Consider the following 19,868-nt stretch of genomic DNA (forward strand, 5'->3'; position numbering starts at 1 on the left):
TGTTTGTCTCTCACCAGCACATTTTGTTCTGCAGTGTGAAATGGAGGAGGGAAGCCTTTGAAAGCAAGTTATCGATGTGGAAACAGCTACTGTCTGTACTATGTGGCAGTTTAAGACACTTCTCTGCACTTCAGTTAAAAAGGCTAAGCATATGTTCATTTAGTAGTACTTACAGATTTTAGGATGAGATGAATTTGAGATGGATGGTGACGCCTGGATTCTCTTGCAGGACTGAGCAAAGACAGAAAGTTTTCCAGCCTGAAAAGCCTTCCTTTTTTAAAATGAAAAATGTTCATGTAATTCTCTGAGATGCATTTCAGTTTTCCTGAAAGTTTGTTCCTTGTGTTTTCCGTGAGCCAAATTGCATACATACCAACTATTACCTGTTAAGGATTGTCTCCATATTCCATTAAACTAATAATTTTTTCCACACTACCACTCCACATAGAGCTCTCCTATGCTAGTGGAGTTGTAATGGGGGGTGGGGGGGCCTCCCTAAATAGCCTTTTTTATTCTTCTTAAAAGATTGCCACTCTGAGAGCATGTTTTTCTATGATCAGTGTCACTGTTTGCAAACAGTTGTGAACAGTGAGGTGCCACTATTGAGTGAACGGAGGTGTTCAGACAGGATGAATTTTGCTAAGTACTGGTATGAATTGTGTAAGCCTCCTATGCAGCAAAGGGAAGAATAATACTAGGGCTCAAATCATCCACTGCAGAAGAATTTTCAGGTAGAGATTCACAAAATCCTTTGTCGGGATCCCTTATACCAGTCTGTCTGGCAGAGGAGCGAGCTGCCCATCAGCAGTAAAAGCAAAGCATTAGGTCAGAGCATGGGGTAGAATGGGTGTGCTGTCTGTCTCCTCGGTGTCTTTCTCTCTGCATCTCTGCTGCTCGACATCCGCCTTCTGTTTTGCATCTTAAGCACTCACTAAGCACCCCATAAAAAGCCAGCTCAAACTCAGTAGGAGAGTGATCATTGCATTACCTGGATAGGCAAGGCTTCCTTTAGGACACGCTTATGTCGTTTTAGGGAACTGATGTAGGGAGGAGAATGAGGACAACAACATTTTCTTTTCTTATTTTAAGCGTCACTGTAAGGGAAAATAGCAGATTGTAGTTATATGAGGATATATATTTTTATTTCCCTTAAGATAGATGTGGGGTGTGTGAGGGAGAGAGAAAGAGATGGCCAACACATATGCTAATTAAAGAATCCAGTCCTTCAGCATAGTGTGTGCCACCATGAGCCAAGTGTTTCTGGAGGAAGGGGGACCGATGCAATTAAACATGTCATTTTTGAAGGACAGATTTATGTTATCGCATGTTAAATGTGCATTGAATTCTTTCATATACAGTAGAAGAGATGCTTAACTTATAAACAAGTCTCAGGCAAGAAGATACTCATACAACAGTTTATAGTTAAAAGAATCATTCATGCACATCCACTGTTCTAGGAATGTAAAATCTGAACTTCTTTGAGGCAGCTGAGAAAAACTCAAATGAAAATAAAAATTAGTCACACTTCGACATGAAGAAGCCATGTAAGACATCATTTCAGCAAAGATGCTCATACAGCTCTTGAAGGGCATCTTCTGAAGAGCTCGAGAGAACAGTACTGCTCAGAGTTTTGTCAGTTTGTAGAGAAGGGAGTGTTGCTTTTAGCAGCCGTTCTTATTCACACTAAGTAATTTGTTACTCCATCACCGGTCTCACCGAAATGGATAGAATTGCTTCTGAAGGACTAGAGGTGGGTGGAAGATCAGTATTCGCCCCTCAGTGGAAAGTGTTACATATAGATGCCAGGAAATGTATTGAAATATTTATCTTGGAGAGAGGAAAACTTACATAAAAGTTTATGCTAATAAACATGTAATGAGCAACTGCGGAAATGAAATTGCTGGAAGTGTATAAAGATAAAATAAATAAAACTAATAGCAGCTGCTATGTTAAGGGCTTAGATTTGTTGAAAGTACAGGTTTGTGTTACTTGAGAAATATTATAAGCCTACTAGATTAAGCAACAGTCACGTGAAGGGGGTAAATTGTGAACTTTTTAATTAAGGACTGTGTCGGGATGCATTGGTATAACGGACTAAAATAAGGTCAGGCATGCTATCCCGATTCTGACATTTCCTAAGCCTTCAAGGCCTAACTTTGCAACCTTAACATTTCCTTAAACTATTTTGTCTCTAGCTATTTATATAGTGACCCAAAGCACACGTGACGTTTTACAGAAAATAGAGTAGAACTGTAGTTGTCAAGTGTTTGCAGCCTAAATTTATGTAAGTCACAGCAGGAGCTAGTAACAAACAGTAGGGGTGACTGTTAAAAACATACTGCTTACTGCTTAGGTAGCTGTGGTAACCATAGTATGTTCCTAAAAGTAGGTAGGAGACCAAAATTTAGGCGGAAATGCTACAATTATAATGAAGCTGGGAATGCTGGGAATCTAGCTGTGGCTACACTGAACACACATCTTTGTGCGGTTGGCTTTGGTATGGTCAAGTCATAAAGCACGTGCACAGATTTATGAAGATGCTGGCCCAGGCTTTGATAACTCGAATCAGTTCCAAGTTTACTAACCAATTTCTTTCGATAAGTCATTTAAGGGCAGATCTTTCAAAGGCACTGAAACAAAGAAAGATACAGTGAGGCACTTCCCCAAATTGCAAATCTCTACAGGCAACTCTGGATGCCTCAGTTTCCCACTGGCACAGTAGATAGACTATTATTTGCTTGTCATGTGCTCATGCTGGTTTTTTTCATTGATAAGTTCTTTAGAGCTCATCCCCTTTTTGGATTTTCAGTGACAAGTATGAAGGGTCCCTGATTTTGGTTTGGGCTCTAGTTGAAACTTGGTCGTAGTTTCTTCCGCTCCTAAAATAGTTTGCTATTACAGAAGATGGCTTGCTGCCCTCATTATGAATTAGAGAACCTTTACTTTCTTGGCCTGTTTGAACTTTTGTGTGTCTGCTTCCTTAAGGAAGTGTGTCTCATAAACTAAATGTCAAGTGGTATGGTTTTACTTCCTTCATTTCATCACCATCTTTCCTCTTGCCCCAAATTATTTGTCAGAGATGTGTGAAAGTATGAATGCATTGACTAGTGAATCGATTGTATAGAATATTATGGCTTTCATGACATTCAATTCATATATCTGTTATATGCCTTTTCTGTGCATACCATGCCTCTACAGTTTGCCATGCAGTACAAGAGTATTTCTGGTTCATCTGATATGTGATATCTGATTAAAAGAAAGATCAGGGAACTGTGTGATCGGCTGACATCATGGCAATAGTATGTGTAGTGAAAAAACAGGCCCTTAGAAGATTGTATCGGTACCATCCAGACTAATATCCTAACATAGATAAGAAGTTACAAGGTGAAATTGTAGCCCATTAAATCCATTGGGAATTTTGTGAGGATTTAAACTACAATCTTTACCTCTAGGTACTTACAGCTAAGAAGAAGTAATCACATAGAGAGATTGGCAAGTGGAGAATCCTGACAGCTATATGCATTTTTAGATTGTTAAAGATGTATTTCTTTTTATGGACTTATTTATATGTCCATTAGCAGAACAAATTGAAAGGCCCGAAAAACAGCTCTGATTTGCAATCCATTACGTTCAAAATAGAAATGCAGTATCAAGAAGTTAACATCAAGAAAACATTGGACAGTGTGTAAACTTTATAACAAAAAACATTTGAGAGAGATGTAGCTGACGTAGTAATAGCCTTTAAAAAAAAGAAAAAAAAGGAGAGAGGAAAACACACTTTGTGTAAAACCCAGGAGGAGGGCCTGTATTCTGTGCCACTTGAAACAGTTGTATCCTAGCAATTCTAGGTAATAATAATAAGCATAACAAAAGTTAAGATGTAGTAGTTAAATCAGCCATAAAAATGAAGAGTCCGTAATTTGTATTGTATTGTGTCAGGTCACCGGATTAAAATAAACTAATGTTTGCACTTATTTGTATTTGGGAGAAAATGAAGTGTAGCTGTTTGAGTGGAGCTACATACATTCCATCCTGGAATGAAAATCACATTGTTTTGACTGCGTTATTTCTGTATCCATGCAAACCATCCTCATCACTCTATAGCTCTTACCTCCTTAATGCAACCAGGGTTGTGTCATTTGAAATTAGTGGGTATAAGGCCCCTTGGAGAGATAAAGAGGACCAGCGATTTGAAAAACTGAAATGCAGCAGTCAGATTTAAGAAGAAAGGGCATTTTCCTGGTAAATGTTTTCCTAAATGGGAATTTTTCAGTGTGGTGTTTTGCTCGTGTATTTGGCAGTCACTTGGAATCAAGTGCAGACTTGTGCTACATTGTGGGCTTGGCAATGACAATTTGTGTGTGTGTGGTGCTTTAGTTATATTAGCCCTGGAGGCAGAGTTAACACTTGCAGTGGGACAAGAGTATTTGCAGTCATCAGAGAACTTTGCAGTCAGCTTCAATAACATCACTCCATTTTTTTCACTTTTTTTTAACATTTTTTTTGGCAGCAAAGCTCTTAGTAGAACCATCTGTCTTTCTATTAGTGTTTTTGAGTCCTGTTTTGAAGCTTCTTTGCTTGGCAAAGTCACTTTCATCCTTGGAAACCATTTAAAAAAAAAGTTCTGTGGCTTTTTGCCGAAGAAGAGTACTATGCAAAAATTCCACACGGCTGTTCATTTTTGTTCTAAAAGAATGCAGTTACTTTGTCTTTGTCTTTAAAAAACCCTCCAAACCCCCAAACAAAACAAACAAAAAATAAACGCATGAAGAAAAGGCAGACATTGGGCAGTTCTAGGGTGACTGAGTGGGGATAGAGAATAAATTACATTTTATATGCTTTTTTCTCCAGCAGTCCAGTTAAAAGTATATGTCTTCTAGTTAACAGGATCAGAATAGAAAGGAGAATACTGAAGTAACAAAAAATGGATCGAGTTAGTTCAGTGAGCAGAGCTACATCTACTCTAGCTTCAGTCCCAACCTTAATCTCCTAGTGCAAGAATTCCCATCAACAGCGCTCCTGCGCTCCATCCTTACAAATTGTTTCGGACTATAAAGATGCAGTCAGCACACACACACAGGTGTCGACAGGTCCTGGCGTAAATGAAGAGGTTACCTTCCCAAATTTCGTATCACTCTTCTGCCTTGTAGCAGTGTTGGGTGAACCGGGACATCTCCTGGATCTGCAGGAGATTAAATTAAATAAAATTAAGTCAAGGTGCTGTAGTCTGAACTGTGGCAACCAAGGAGCTGGCACAGGTTCTCTTTCACCAGTTCTGCTGCGCAGGCAATAACAAAGGGAGTAACACCTTCTTACGCCTCTCGCCAGAAAAGATTGTCTATCAACACGCTAATTCTCCTTGTTTCTTAAGGTCTTTGATAATGTATCCGTACCTCACATGCCTTAGCTTTACAGTGCCATTAAAAATCTGGATGACCTCTCTTAAAAAATGAGTCAGTCTGCCTTTACTGACTGATCTGGTCAGTACAGTGGTTTTTTTTAATTAAAACCAGCCATTTAACATTTTAATCTAGCAAACTTTTTGTTTCTCATCTGGGTGAAATACAAAGACAATGTCCATTTCTAGCAATTAAAAACTGACAGAACTGGGTAAAAGCAATAGTATTAGATGTTGTGCCATGGCCAACTTCCAGTTTTGATGACTAATTTCTGCATGTCTTAAGTCCCCTGCAGTATCCACTTACAATATAATATTTTCCATTTCCTGACTTGCATGGTTGTGTACAGTTGCTGTGCAAAGTTGAACAGCTAATGCTTCAGACATAGCTAGCTGTGTTTTATTTGTGAATAAAGTCTCTGAGCCTTTTTTCTTACCATCTCAGAGACTTTATCTTTTCACATGTACCCATAAGTGCACGTATATGGGCAGAAAAATAGTACTGACCGTGCTGTACGCTACTTATGCACATATTTGTACTTCTGTGTGTGTGTATCTTTGTGTTTGGGCTCAGTCAGGGTGAAAGCTACTGTCTGAGACAGAGATATTGTTACCCGGTGCAATAAAAGAGCCACCCTGCAGTCAAAGAGAAGTGAAGCATTATGGACTGTGGGGGAAATAATTAATGGGGATATAGGTATGCGTTAGCGGAGTCTTTCGATTTATTTTGGATTAATGTAATTCACATGAAGTACTTTGGTAATTAAGGTGAGGCTGACTAGTCGATGCTACTGGAACACCCCATTATGGAGGAGCATATTCAAACCTGACCTCTCAGATCAGAAGTGCGAGAAAGCATGTAAGCAGACGTTTTCCCCCACAAAATTCCACGTTTGATTTTCCCTCTCCTGTTCAGCAGGTCCAGGGTCAGCTGCCTCCATTAATGATTCCCGTATTCCCTCCAGACCAACGAACCCTAGCAGCAGCTGCACAGCAAGGATTCCTTCTTCCTCCTGGTTTCAGCTACAAAGCGGGATGCAGTAAGTCCTGTAGATTTTTTTAGCTGGAAGTGGGTATAGGGCACAATTTCATGCCAATCTATATAAAAGTATCACCTCTCTCGCCAGATGGACAAGGCCATTAACTTCCACAGATGAGTGTAAAATAGAGAATTAGCCGGTATCGTATGAGAAAAGGTTGTCAGAGATGAAGTGTGCGTTTCAATGCAACAGCAAAACATTTCACACGACAAGTAGATTTGTGCACCTTCTTTCTGACAGATCTTTTTGACAAGTGAACATGCTCATGACCACACATACGTACATACATCTGAAGAGAAGCTATTTGAAACTTCCCAATAAATTTCAACACTGTTGCAAGAAAATATGGTTTTTTCCTGAAGCAGCCTGCTTACTATTTGTGAACTGAGGGCCTATTCTAGTCTCTTTCTTCACACAGAACTCACATTAATCTCAACGGGGGTTCTGCACAGAGATCAAAGATAGCATATGTCTTTCAGTTTGATGGACTAACACAAACTATGAGTATATTTATGAGAGCCTAACACTAAAAAATATAGCATCTACATTTTTAATCTTTGAAAGATTTGTATTGTTCTCTATACTCCCCAGATTTTTTTGGAATTTTTATTTAAACCTTCTATAGGATTTCATGTTCCTGTCAGCAGGATGATAATAAATAGAAGTTAAAGAATAATTGAGGAACTCCATTTCCATGAATAGACTGAGCTAGAGCATGAATTTCATAGACTTGTTTTCATGCATTTGTGCTTGTATAACTCTTCTGACATCAGGTTCCTACTGAGTTACCTAGGACTTGCTTATTCTATTGTTCTCTAGCATGGGTGTTTAGCTTTATTGTATCCATGTCAGTGCATCCATCTGTGTCATTGACTAACTCACTAATTCATGAGTTGTTTTGAATTACTCAGGACTTGCTACTGCTGCAGTTTCATAAAATCAGAACATTAAAAGTTTCCTTTAGTTAAGCTGGCTTAGCCCACAATTTCTGATTTCTTTCAGTTTCTGTAACATTGCAGATGCAGTACTTGAATGCAAACTTGCGTTTCTTTGGCCACTAATTCCTTTTCCTAATGTTGTACAGACTGGGACCACTACTGAAAATTAACTGTCCAAAACACTCCATGTCCCTCAGCAGCTGCAGTACCAAAGCACAGGCTCATTCAGTTCTTCCAGTGATTTCACACTCAGCCTCTCTCAAATGGGAGAAGTAGTGATTCACATTACAGAATGTTTAACTGAAAGCCACACTGAATATGAATGCTACCATAACTGTAGGCCTGGAAAAGGTCAGGAAAGCACCCCATTAGATATATCTGACAGATTAAATTAGTTCCATGTTAATGAAGTCTGGTTTGGATAGAAAGAGTTGAGACTGGGGTTTTTTCCTTCCTTTTACTGCATGTACATTAACTGTAAGACAGTCCTATAGTTCTTCACATCCATGAAGTACATATGACATCGCATGTTTGTGTAACCTTGAAAATTAAAAAGAAAAAAGAGCAAAGTTGCTGCTACTCCTGGCAGTAAGGCTTGGAATTAACAGCATGCCAAGGTCTAGGGCTGAGCAGAAGCCAGTGGAAAAAGACAGCTCTGTGTTTGGTGATTCCCTGGCATGTTTGACTGAATTTGACTGAGAAGCTGAGGAAAAGTGATAAGTAGTCCAAAGGATTTTCTTCTTTTTACTCACAGTTTAGTGTAAATAAAAAAGCATATACGGATTTAGCTACACCTAAAAGGCTTGTAGCAATGAAAAACGTAGCTGCCTTAAAACTATAACATGTTCACATCGAGTAATGTTTTTGACAGGCCATTAAAACATATTTCTCCCACTTTCCTGCTTGCCCTTCTGTGTATCAGTCCTCTTGGCAAAGATGTGGTAGATTGTAAACCAAAGAGCTTTGGATAAAATTTTCTAAAGCACCTGAGTGATGTAGGAGACTCAGTCTTCATTTGAAGAGTGACAAAGGCACTAGGATCTTAGTCTCAGAAATAGTTAGCAAATGTTTGTATTGTAAACTTTGGTACGGTCACCTATGCTAGCTTGAACTGAGCTAAAGTGGGTACCAGTATAGCACTGCAACGGAGAACGTACAGCAGATTACTTGCTCAACTTCTCAGCATGTTAAATGCTTAACTTTCACTGAGTTTGTTTTTGGATGCAAGGCCTTCCTGTGAACTTCTGAAGATCCCACTACCAGCATCTTTACCTGACTGCCATTGTATGTCTTAAATTTGACTTAGGTACGTTGTGAAAATGGAGCATCACTTCTACATCTCCCTGGTCCTTTTAGAAAACCAACCCTTTTTTCTGGACTGAAAGATTTTCATAATTATTTTGTATGGCTGATTGACAGGAATTCTCCAGTGATGATTCTGTTATTTACTAGCATTAACCTGCACATAGGAACAATAAAAATCTCCATGGGACAATTCAGTTCCAGTCACAAATAACAAAGAACAATTAAAATTTTCATATACTGTTCCTCAATAAAAGGGAGATTTGAAAATCTGAGGGAGCAGGAAGAGGGAATTGTTGTGACAATAATTATTTTCATAACTAGCTAATGGTGTGGAGTACCTTGACTATGGATGTCCAGTTGGGGACCCCTTTAAAGGGACATTTATACTGTTATGTGCCCTGCCCCTTTGGAAAGTCAGATCTCCAAAAGAGTGTCTCAAATTCAGCAGCATGTCATCTAAGGCACTGCAGATCTCTAGTCACTTGTGCTGTTGGTCACCCCTCATGGCCGCCTTCTGTCTGCAGGCCAAGTAGCAGAAGAGACAACTGCCTCCAGTTGCTCATCACTGTGCCTCTGACTTCTGACATACTGGCCAAGATTCTTGGTTAAGCACTCCTTAACTTGCTTCTGTCCAGGCTGGGATAGCAAGGATTTTCTGTTAAAATTGCTTCAACTGAGCTGGCTCATTTTAATGGCAGCGTGTTGGGAACTGATTAAGCGAGCAGCCTGGTCACGGTGGTAACCTTTGGCAGGGGGCTGTGATTGGAGATAGTGGCCTCTTCAGCCAGCACAGCTGCAGCTGGAAGAGAATGTGTGAGCAAGCCTTGAGGTCAATGAAAGAGAAAAAATTAGGAATACCTAGTTATACTGCTATTTTTCTTTCATTCAGCTTAGATAATGAAACCAAACTAACTTATTCAATGCTTTTTGATTCACCTGTCCATGTTAGAGCAACAGAGGGTCAAATATATGTCTCCCAGTGGTTTCAAAGAGCATATGTGGTGGGATTCCTCAACCAGTGCTTCCTGATGGACTAATGACTTATCCAGAGAGAGACTGTGGAAAGGAAGAGTACTGATTCCTCTACACAAATTTCCTTTTCTGAGGATTTGACTGAAGATAACACAAAAATAGTCGTAACAGTTCATAGCAGGTGCCCATTTAGATTCCTCTCATGGCAGATACTTAGAGAAGAGTGTAAGAACAGGGCAAGAGTATACCGATACTTTGTCCCCCTATGCTTTGCCAGGTTCCAGTGGTTGGGGACTCAGGGACCTTCTGACCCAGCGGTGGCATCACTGTGCGAGAGCTGTTCTGTCTGTTATTGAAAACAAGGAGCTTTCTCTGCTTGGGTTCCTACCTGCTTGCAAACAATATCAATCTCTAATATGAGCAGAGCAAATTATTCACTTATACTTCTCCAAATATTTTGCAAAATAGAGTAAATACAGGGAGGAGAGGGGTAAATATTTTCTCCATGGTTACATGGCAGGTCATGGTCTTTGGCTTCCAATTCAATGTAGTAAATTTCCTTTTCTTTCTTTTTCTCCGTAGCACATCATGCTTGGGAGTGGCTTGGTTTTTCATTTTGTTTTGTTTTTTTAAACAGATGGTTTGCATTACATAAGGGACAATTTACACAAGTTGACACTTCCCCTTTTTTCTCTATGGCATATTGTGTGGTGGTAAAATTGGCAGAGAAAAAGGGAGGAACTTCTATTAGGATTACATTTCTATTTGAGAAAAAGATTCATAATCTATGCTTCCAGTTGATTTTTAACCTCCATACCTAGATATAATTGCATGGTGTGTAAAATACTTAATATTATTATTTAGATCCAAAGCATTTTTTCATATGAGAAAAATAAGTTGGCAGTATGCGATAGACTATATTGTCCATGATTAGCAAGAAAAATACTGGTTACTTACTTATTTGCTACATCCCTGCTTATCCAGTCACTGTGTGCAATTTGGAATTTAAGTATTTTGATTTTTATGCAAACCTCTTGATATGTATTTTATTATATACATAATGTGTAATATTTATGTAGATGTATAATACAAATCTCTTTGAAAAGAGTTGATGTTTCAAAGTGGGGTGTTAACTAAGTTAGTGACCTGTGGCATGAGCAGATGTTAGGAGTTAACCCCAGTACCCTAAGTATATCAATTGGGTTTAGCAGCAGGTGAGCTCCTTTCATTCCCGCTGATGTTGAAACCAAACAAGAGCCCGATTATGGTATTTCCCAGACTGTGGCAAAGCTTCTCCCACATCTAGGCTATGCAGATTGGCTCGGGGCAATTAACCCTTCTCTTTTCATTGTCAGCCAGCATTCCTTAGCTCTATCATTTGTTGCTGCTGCTATTACTGGTTCACTTTCACTCGTGATACTTGCTAGATAATATACATGACTCCCAGCATTTTAGCAATGGCGAGTGAAATGTCAGCTCTGCTGAGGTCTGAGGAGCTGTTGCTGTTGACTTCACTGAAGTAAGATTTCACACCAGATGATAGAGATCTGCTAGGGCCACTCTTAGAAATAATTAGAATTTATTTAGAGCTAATTAATATTTGTGAAGTGTTTTAAAAGTATTAAAACAGTGTAAGTGATAGAAGATAAGTTTTGTATTGTGCCCTTTGAAAACTGCATAGTTCCACCTCAGAGGAGGCTGCTCTTCAGTCGTAGGTAGTGTGATCATTTTATTAATGCACATATGTATAGATTTGTATGTGGAATACTAAGGCATGATTGTCTCTCCTGTGTAAGAGATAAGAAAGGGAATGAAATAAAGATTTGGGAAAGCAAAAGGGGCTGCTTCTGGGTAGCGATTTACAGAAAAGGCAGGAGGAGTTAGGTTGAGAACAGTGGTAGATTGGGTGTTCTTCAACAAAGATTGGGTATTCTTCAACAACTGTAAGGAGCAGAATGCCCCAGGACAGATTGCTTCCCCATGCTTTCTCTGTGGTTCTGCATTAGTAGCACTGTTTACAATTAGCTTTCCACTAAAAGATACAGAATAGCCCAAACTTTGTAAAGAAGATGAGTCCTCCCCAATTAATGGTGCTCAGTAAGATTCATTTTGGAAACTGCACTCCATTGCTTCTTTCAGCATTTGATGATCCCGATAAAAAGGAAGTGAAATGTTGACTAGCTGCTTACGACAGTGTGATATGTTGTATCGGTCCCGAGGTTTTTCAGTGTGATTGAAGCTGTTGAATTCCAGATAGTTTCTTCTCTGGAGAGATGAAAAACAACATACTTTGTTTTCTAAACTGAGGTGTGCAAGAAATTGAAATACATGGAGATTTTTAGTATTTGTTTTCTCAGGAAAAAATAGTTACTAAGTCTGTATTTCTGGAAGTGGGGTTTGCCCCAAATATATTTTCCAGGTTATTCACAAATTCTCAGGAAAGCTTCTAAGTAGCCTTTTATTTGCTGATACCTATGTGCTTTTTATGGAAATATGCCAAATTTTGGAAACAAGAATTATTTTTCTTTGCCCACTTCTCCTCTCCCCTGTGGATAATTTGTTGTAACAAATCATATTGTGTTCCCAGTCAGATGTCATCAACATGAGTTTTTCTGAAAGCGCTTTAATCACTATTTCAACCATATCCAATTAGTGGGGGAAAATCTGAATATACAATGGGTACATTGTATGTGTCTTACATATCGGCTCATTGCTGCTGGAAGTGTTCTAAATAAAATAATGCACACAAAGTTATTGATGAAATATCCAATTACCTTTTAAAATCGGCAAAAATGTGTGAGATGAACAAGCCAAGCCTAATAAAATTAAAATATGCTGAATTTACTGTTCATCTGTATTCTGAACAATAATTCCAATGTCCGATAAAAATGAAACTCAGTTAATTGGTTCCTCATACAGTACAGTAAAATTAATGTTTAGGAGTTAAATACCATAAACTTCCTCAGGGAAATTTGCTGATGTATCTCTGTTTTTTAGTCAGTCATGTTTCATTGTTTAATGGAGTATCATGTGGATTGTCTTATAATTTTTCTTGTGCTCAGTGTCCATGTGTCTGACTTCTAAAGAGACTGAGCACTAATTTCTGATGTAACTGTGTCAGCTGTATCAGCTGACATACGGGTCATTGACAATCACCAAATCACAAGAAAAAAATATTGACATCGCTATGCTTTTATCAGAATGACAAAAATAGGAACCATGTGTTGTGAAGACCAGATACTGTAGCTTCTTTATAAAGATGCTAGTCATCTTTCAAGGCTACTGTTTATGCCTTGGAAAAGAATGAGCATATGACTAAACCCTCACGTTCCCCCCAGCATAAGAAAAGAGTAATAGCATTGTGGATAGAAACAGCAAGAAGGAGGAATTTTTGGTAACAACTTTGTCTTTTAGCATACATGAGAATGTGTCACTTCTGTAATGCTGAAAATGCAACGGAAGGCATCAAGGCTGCAAAAAATAACAGCACAACTAAAGACTATTTCTAACTGAAAAAATCCTATAGCCCCTGATCTATGTGTGGCTTCTCACAGTAATGCTAACAAAAACAAAATAGATAAGCAAAATAATGGGGTCCTGTGAAAACAGGCTGATAGTTCCAGTTCAGTTTGTAGGCCATAAAAGATGTCTGGCATTATGGCACTATTATCCATAGTTGGGCAACCAAATAAAAGTCTTGATTTTGAAATTCACAAGCATGTAAAAAACTCTGTGGAAATACATTGGCTTTCCTTGGTACTCAGGGCTTTTGAATAACTGTCATTCAACAAGTATATTATAAAAAAAAAAAATAGACACACCCTGGAAATCATAAGATTAGTCTGGTTGGAAGGCATCTCAGAAGGTCTGTAGTCCAACCTCTTCCTCCAAGCCAGATCATCTAGGAGATAAGACCAGGTTACTCGGGGATTTATTCAGTCAGGGCTTGAAAACCTCCAAGGACAGAGACTGCACAACCCGGTTTTGACAGCCTGTTTCAACGTGTGGCTGTCCTCATGGGGAAAAACTGATCCTCTCTTGATTCACTTTTTGTCCATTGGCTCTCATCCTCCAACCAAGCACTGCTGTGAGGAGCCTGGTCCTCTCTTGTTGATCCCCTCCTCATAGGAATTGGAAGGCTGCTTTTAGGTCCCTCCAAAGCCATCACTTCTGAAGACTGAATTGTTTCTCTAAAATACAAAATAGGCCAATCTCATGTAGGCAGTGCTTAGTCAGTGCTGTCCAGACCAATCCTCGAAGACAATCAGGAAACCAGTTTGGATTTCTTTTTGGAAGCCATTGGTGGTATCATCTTCTTCATACTCTTTTTCTTATTTATCTAAATTCCTAATGCCTGGAGGCAGAAGTCAGGGAATGCTGCTCATGCCTTTCACAGCCTTCCGTTACTACATGTCCACCATCACACCAAAGAAATGAAAGGGAAATGGTGATGAGGATGAGAATGAATGAGTGGTGGAAAGAGATGCATTGGCTTACCTGTCAGATAGCCATCAGCTGTGATTATTCATTATAAATATACTTAAGTGATAAATCGAGTGTAAAATTATTATGGCTTTTTCTAGAGCTTGTCAAAAATGGGGGAAGATAATGTAGAATTCCTTTTCATTCAACCGAATCTACTATAAGGAAATGTTTATCCCAGTATTTTTCATGGAATTTAGTTTAGCATTCTGGTTTTGGAAATTATAATTTAAGAATTTGTTTTTGTTTCCTACTCTTTATATTCTTTACACTGTTTTCTTTTTTTCTTCTCCTTCCATGACCTCCAACTTTTTTCACTTGCTCTCCCTGAAAGACAGGTAGGAGGAAAACAATAAGTTTTTAAAAAAATCATAGGAAATAAAACCCCTACTTCTCCTCTTCTGGTATCTTTTTTTGTTAAACAAGAAAATTTCAGGAAAAAAATCAGAGAGTTCTATTGTTTCATATAATCAGGTTCAACTTAAAAATCCTGTCAAAACATTATAATTTAACATTAGCATGTAAGTTGATTTATATAGCAAGAAAGACAATTGTGCCTGCTCTGAAGAGCTTGCAGCCTGTCAGGAGACAAGACAAGACACTAGGGGGGATTACACCATGAAGGAGAATAAATGAGATGAGTGACAGAAAATGGAATACAAAAAACATCTTAGGAGTTTAGGTGAATGGTGCAACACACATAATGTTAGCTGCTAGGCTTTCTTTTCTCTTAAAAAAAAATCGTAATGTTTTTTAACTTACTAAACTCCTTTGATAAAATTTTGTAAAACATATCAATGGTTTAAGAGCCACTGTTGTATTTCCGCCAGTATACAATCATTTAATATCCGTGAGCTTCTAGCTAGGCAGTTGAAAATCAAGTTCCTAACCATACAGGGTTGTTATTTTGCGTTTTGGGACAGGATGTCCACTTGGCTCTGTACCACAACTTACTTTTGCAGAAGAGTGTTTTCAGTGGAGGATGATAGGGAGAGTTCATAGAAAGAGTGGTTTAAAAGTGAATGTACTTCATGAAAAATCCTCTTGTAAGCAAGATCTTGGAAGATTATTTTGGGCAAGGATGAAGGTGTGATTTGAAATTGAAAGAAGTTGCAGTGCATAAATTATCAGGAAAGAGGTTCTGGGTATGTTTGTGGAAAACGGACCAAAAGAAGGATAAAGAAATAAAGAATTGGCACAGAATTGAGGGTTCAGCCTTGCCTTCTTTCTTCCCTGAGCCACTGGTGTTCTCCTTTGCGCACAGTGTGCACCAACACGTCTGATATACCCCATCAGCTCCCCCAGGCTGACATATCCCCTTCACTTCTTTAGGTGCACCAGCACATACGTTCTTCTGTGCTCTGTGTTCATGTAGTCAATCTTGAATAATTCTGTTCTTCAAATGTCACAAGGTAGCTGGGAAATAACTATATATTAGAGAGGAATATATCAGCTAATTAAATATTTTTTACCTTGTTCTTAAATTAAAAATTCCAGCCTTTAACCTGCTCCAGATTTTACCATATAGCATACTAAAGTAAAGCAACAACAACAGAACTTCTCTAATAATGCTTTGTTTACAAGAAAAGTCCACTCATAACAAGAGAAAGTTTGGAACATGAAAGGCATGCACAAAATGTTTCTTTTGGTAGCTGAAAGATGTAGGGAGGTACGCTCCTGCCTGCATGCATTAGTAGATTAATAGTGAATTTTGTGAATTGTAATATAATGTAGTTGTTCGAGAATTTATTGTGAATGGCTTGGGAAATATCTATTTCTAATAACTGTGTATCTTGCCTCACATTCCTGAAATGTTCCCAGAGCTTGGGAGAAAAATGTAGCGACTTTCTTACTTCTAAAAATAAGATATTTACTGAAGAAGTAATGAAATAGTTAGGCCATGCATTTCCCAGACTTCAGAATTAACTAGAACTGTTGAGGCAAAACCTTCAGTCTGATATGGGAATAAATTTAAGGGCAGTAGAAAGAGGTACCATGTTCTGGAGTATCAGCAAAGAGCGAGCAGGTACATATTTATCAGAGGAGACTTGAAACCTTTGTTAGTATTTTGGGGGGTGGTAGCTGCTCCTGCACTATGTGATGTGAGTATGTATACAAGTGCTTGGCCTCCTCGTTGATACGGGGCCTGGATCTTTCCCTGGGAAAGGCACTGCCTGAAGAGCTGTCTGTGGATTTTAATCTTAGCTCTTCCACCAGCCTGTTGTGTGACCGAGGGCATGGCACCGTGTTTGAGCACGTTCCTCGCTCTTTTGTGTTTCATCTCCTGTGGGCGGTAAGCTCCTCCAGACACCAGCTATCTTTTGTTAGACGTTTGTACCAGGATGAACACAGTGGATGGCTAACCCGGATGGTGTCTCTACTCATTAGCGTACCTTTCTCCAACTTCTTTGCTGCTACCGTGTCTGTACCGTGGGAGCAGTAACGTGGATGTACTGTATATGCGTAGCACTTGTGAAAGAGTCGCCACAGGCAGGGTGTACTTTTCTTCATAAAAAGAATTGTTAAACCCCTACAATAAGCACAAGACAGCAGAGGGTATTACCAAAGCCTAACGAGACAAAGATTCATAATAGGTTACAGAAGCCTTCCAGTTTTCTTTGTTGTTTTTCTTTGTTAAAAATATATTTGGGGCACTGGAAAAATGTAAAACCCTTTAAAGAGCGAACTAACAAAAAACCAACCTGGTAGACAGGAGAGCCTAGCTCTGCACAGCTATAATCTGTTTTTAGGATGAATTTGAGTTTTTTCCTTAGAATTATGAAAAACCTACGCTAGCATGTATTGGTGTAGTAGTTGCTTTCTAGCATGGCCTCCTAAAGAGTCCCAGAGGCATTACCTACGCCACCAAAACCAGTAGTTGTGACCATGCACATGGCCATGGGGTATGCACATGGCCAGAGGGACTTCAGCATGTTCTTCTCTCACAGGCATCAACTTAATATATCTACCAAATGAACTGTAAAGAATAGGAATTACCACAACAGATGAGGGTATGAGAATCTGCCTGGCTGTTGAGGGAGGTGAGAATAGTGGAATTTATGAATTAGCATGAGGTTGTGGGAAGATGGGCTGAGGCTTATACATGTGCGTGGAGAGAAGAAGAATGTGGGACAGTGCGTAGAAGTTAATCTTTTAATATGTATGTTTTAATACAAGTCATTTGTAACTGAAAATTTTAATGGGCTGTAAAATCAACATTCCAGTGAGCAGCTTTTCCCTTGTTCTTCTCTTTGTAGTTGAGAAATTAATCATATTATATACTCCTCATGGCTGGTTCTTGAACAAAATGTCCTTTTCTAGAGAGGAGTCTTTCAGAATGATACTGGGATTAGCCTTTGAGCTACTAGTACTTTGGAAGCAGCTAAACACCATTGACCCTGAGTCTTTGACCACCGTCTCTTTCTTCTCCATGTGTTCACATCTTTAAGGCCCACTGCTTGGGTCACAGGGTAACTCTCCAGAAAATTTCAAGTCAGAGAAATGTTTCATTCAGTCCATGATATGAAACAGAAAGTGGATGCCTCAGTTAAAGGAGAATTGGAAAACGCAAAACAATGGCATCCACGGGGCGGGGGGGGGGGGATCCAAGCAAGCCAGGAAATGTGTTGCCCATTGACAATAAATCAATAAATAGAGAAGTTGTGGCCTGGTGCTGGTGCAAAGACATTTGTGAATGAGGATGCCGGGGTGGACTTTTGGATTCCCATTGCTTTGCTGTCTGGCCTTGAAAGACTCTAAGGCTTCAGTCAACAAAGCATTATTTAAGATGTTCTTAAATATAAGAAGGCCTGCTTATTGAAGTTAAGTATCTGTTAAGATGTTTTGCCAGCCCAATTTTCTTCTGGCCCTCCATTTCTAGAAGTTACGGTATTTAATTCTTAACAGGAGATCAAAATCCTTGAATGAAAAGACCTTTGTAAATGAGGTTGCCTTATAAAAGGGAAAAATGAAAATTAGCAGTATTGCTGACATGTATACGCCGATACAACTTATTTCTAACATTTCAAAAGGGTGAGATAAATTTCTTTGCCTTTCTTTCCTGTAACTTAGGCTTGATACCATTATAAACTTCAGATCAATAATAAATAATGATGATTGTACAGAACAGCCCGCATTGCCTTCTTAATTTGTCTTTTTTTCCCCAGTTCACTTAAAAAAATCACAGTAAAGGAGGAAAACTTTTAATCTACCTCTGATAAAATGTACAGGAACATTTAGGTACATAGTCTTTTCCATAGTCTCATTTCAAGTGACTGTTTTAATGCTACAGAAATCGTGCATGCCACCAGAACACAGGGACACACAGAAATGCTCTGGTGGTCGTTATTTGAGTGGAAAGTGCTTAAACATTTTATCATTTGTAGAAGTGATATAATGCATGTAACATTTTTTATTATTTTTTACCAGTTTTCTTAATAGTTTTGTTGGTAGGCTAGTATGAAGTTATTTTTAACAAATCAGATCTGTAAGAAGTGACCAAAAGTGAGTGCTCGGTTACATGCCCATCTCCATCTTGTTTTTTGCCATCTCAGGGCATTTTCCTTTATAAATGCCTGCAAAAACTTCTTAAACCTTTACTGGGTCCCTTTATCTCATTCAGCACGATGCAGTTCTTACTAAAACTGAAGTAGTTTTGCCTCAGCAGCAAAACTGAATCACAAGTCATGAAGTGGAGCTGGCGCAGGGATTTTGGAGGCCTGTATCTGATTTACTTAACTTCACATGCTTTTTCTGTTGTAGGATCAAACCCTGAAACTAAAGCTAGATTATTTTTTTTTCTCACCTAAAAGAAAACACAGTAGTCAAGGGAGTGCCATTTCTGATCTGTGTGAGGCTCAGTTTACTAACAGTGATCAGAGTTTGGTTAACTCCATATTCTGGACAAGCTTGTAAATTTGTCCCCTTCTAATGCTGTGATCTTATCAAGGTTGTACTGTTTTCCTTTGCTTCTCCTCCACCCCCACCTTCTTTCTTTCCTTTTTTTTTTTCTTCTTTTTTTTTTTCCTGAAGTGCAGCCTTCTGATCAATGTGTACTTTTTTTTTTTCCATTTCCCTAAATACATCATGAAAAAGGATGAGGTTTCCGCCTTAATTGCTTGTGCCTTTTATTCACATTCCTCTCTCAGCCAGAATTGTGAAAAGAGTGTTAGTAAAAGGCTGCACAATAGAGCTTTTCATTAGGCCTCAACAAGGCACACAAAAGAAGGCTTTTGGAAAGAGTGAATGCAGGACTTTAATTTGCAGGTGGAGAGTAGATAAAAGGTGCTGACGCCTCTATTATTCTCTTACTTAGGTGACCCTTACCCTGTTCAGCTGATCCCAACTACCATGGCAGCTGCTGCCGCAGCAACACCAGGCTTAGGCCCACTCCAACTGCAGGTAAGTCCGAAAACAATGCGGAAGAGGCAGAGGTTAAGTAAATATGAAAAACAGTTTTCTCTTCCATTTGAACACAATGCAATTAACAGGGGTTTTGGTCTGCTGTCTTCACATAGAATTTGCATCTGAAGCAAAGGAATCGTCAAATCATACACATTTTCCTTTTACCTTGGGGGAACTTTTTGTTACCGTTTTGTGCCTTTATCATCAATTCAACTACTTTTAGGTTTGTACTTCAAATTTGCGCAGAGCAGTACGTTTGCTTGTCTTTCCCGTTGGCTAGCTCGGATGCAGGCTGTAAAGTCTGGCTAGGTGTAAACACATTGTCGGGCA

The 19,868-nt window shown here is 38.9% G+C and overlaps 1 protein-coding gene across 19 annotated transcripts in view; it reads left to right on the forward strand.

Annotated features, from left to right (window-relative positions):
* SOX5 (SRY-box transcription factor 5) overlaps nucleotides 1-19,868 on the forward strand; it is a 655,394-nt gene that overhangs the window by 546,495 nt on the left and 89,031 nt on the right. For 14 of the 19 annotated variants that reach the window (XM_054804269.1, XM_054804526.1, XM_054804608.1 and 11 more), the window contains 2 exons: nucleotides 6,315-6,438; nucleotides 19,450-19,535. In XM_054804269.1, the coding sequence (XP_054660244.1) occupies nucleotides 6,315-6,438; nucleotides 19,450-19,535 (210 nt within the window). The remainder of the gene's footprint in view (nucleotides 1-6,314; nucleotides 6,439-19,449; nucleotides 19,536-19,868) is intronic. The other 5 variants (XM_054803810.1, XM_054804085.1, XM_054805047.1 and 2 more) reach the window with 1 other exon arrangement.

This window comes from Grus americana, chromosome 1 (assembly GCF_028858705.1).
Source record: "Grus americana isolate bGruAme1 chromosome 1, bGruAme1.mat, whole genome shotgun sequence".
Taxonomy (NCBI): Eukaryota; Metazoa; Chordata; class Aves; order Gruiformes; family Gruidae; genus Grus; species Grus americana.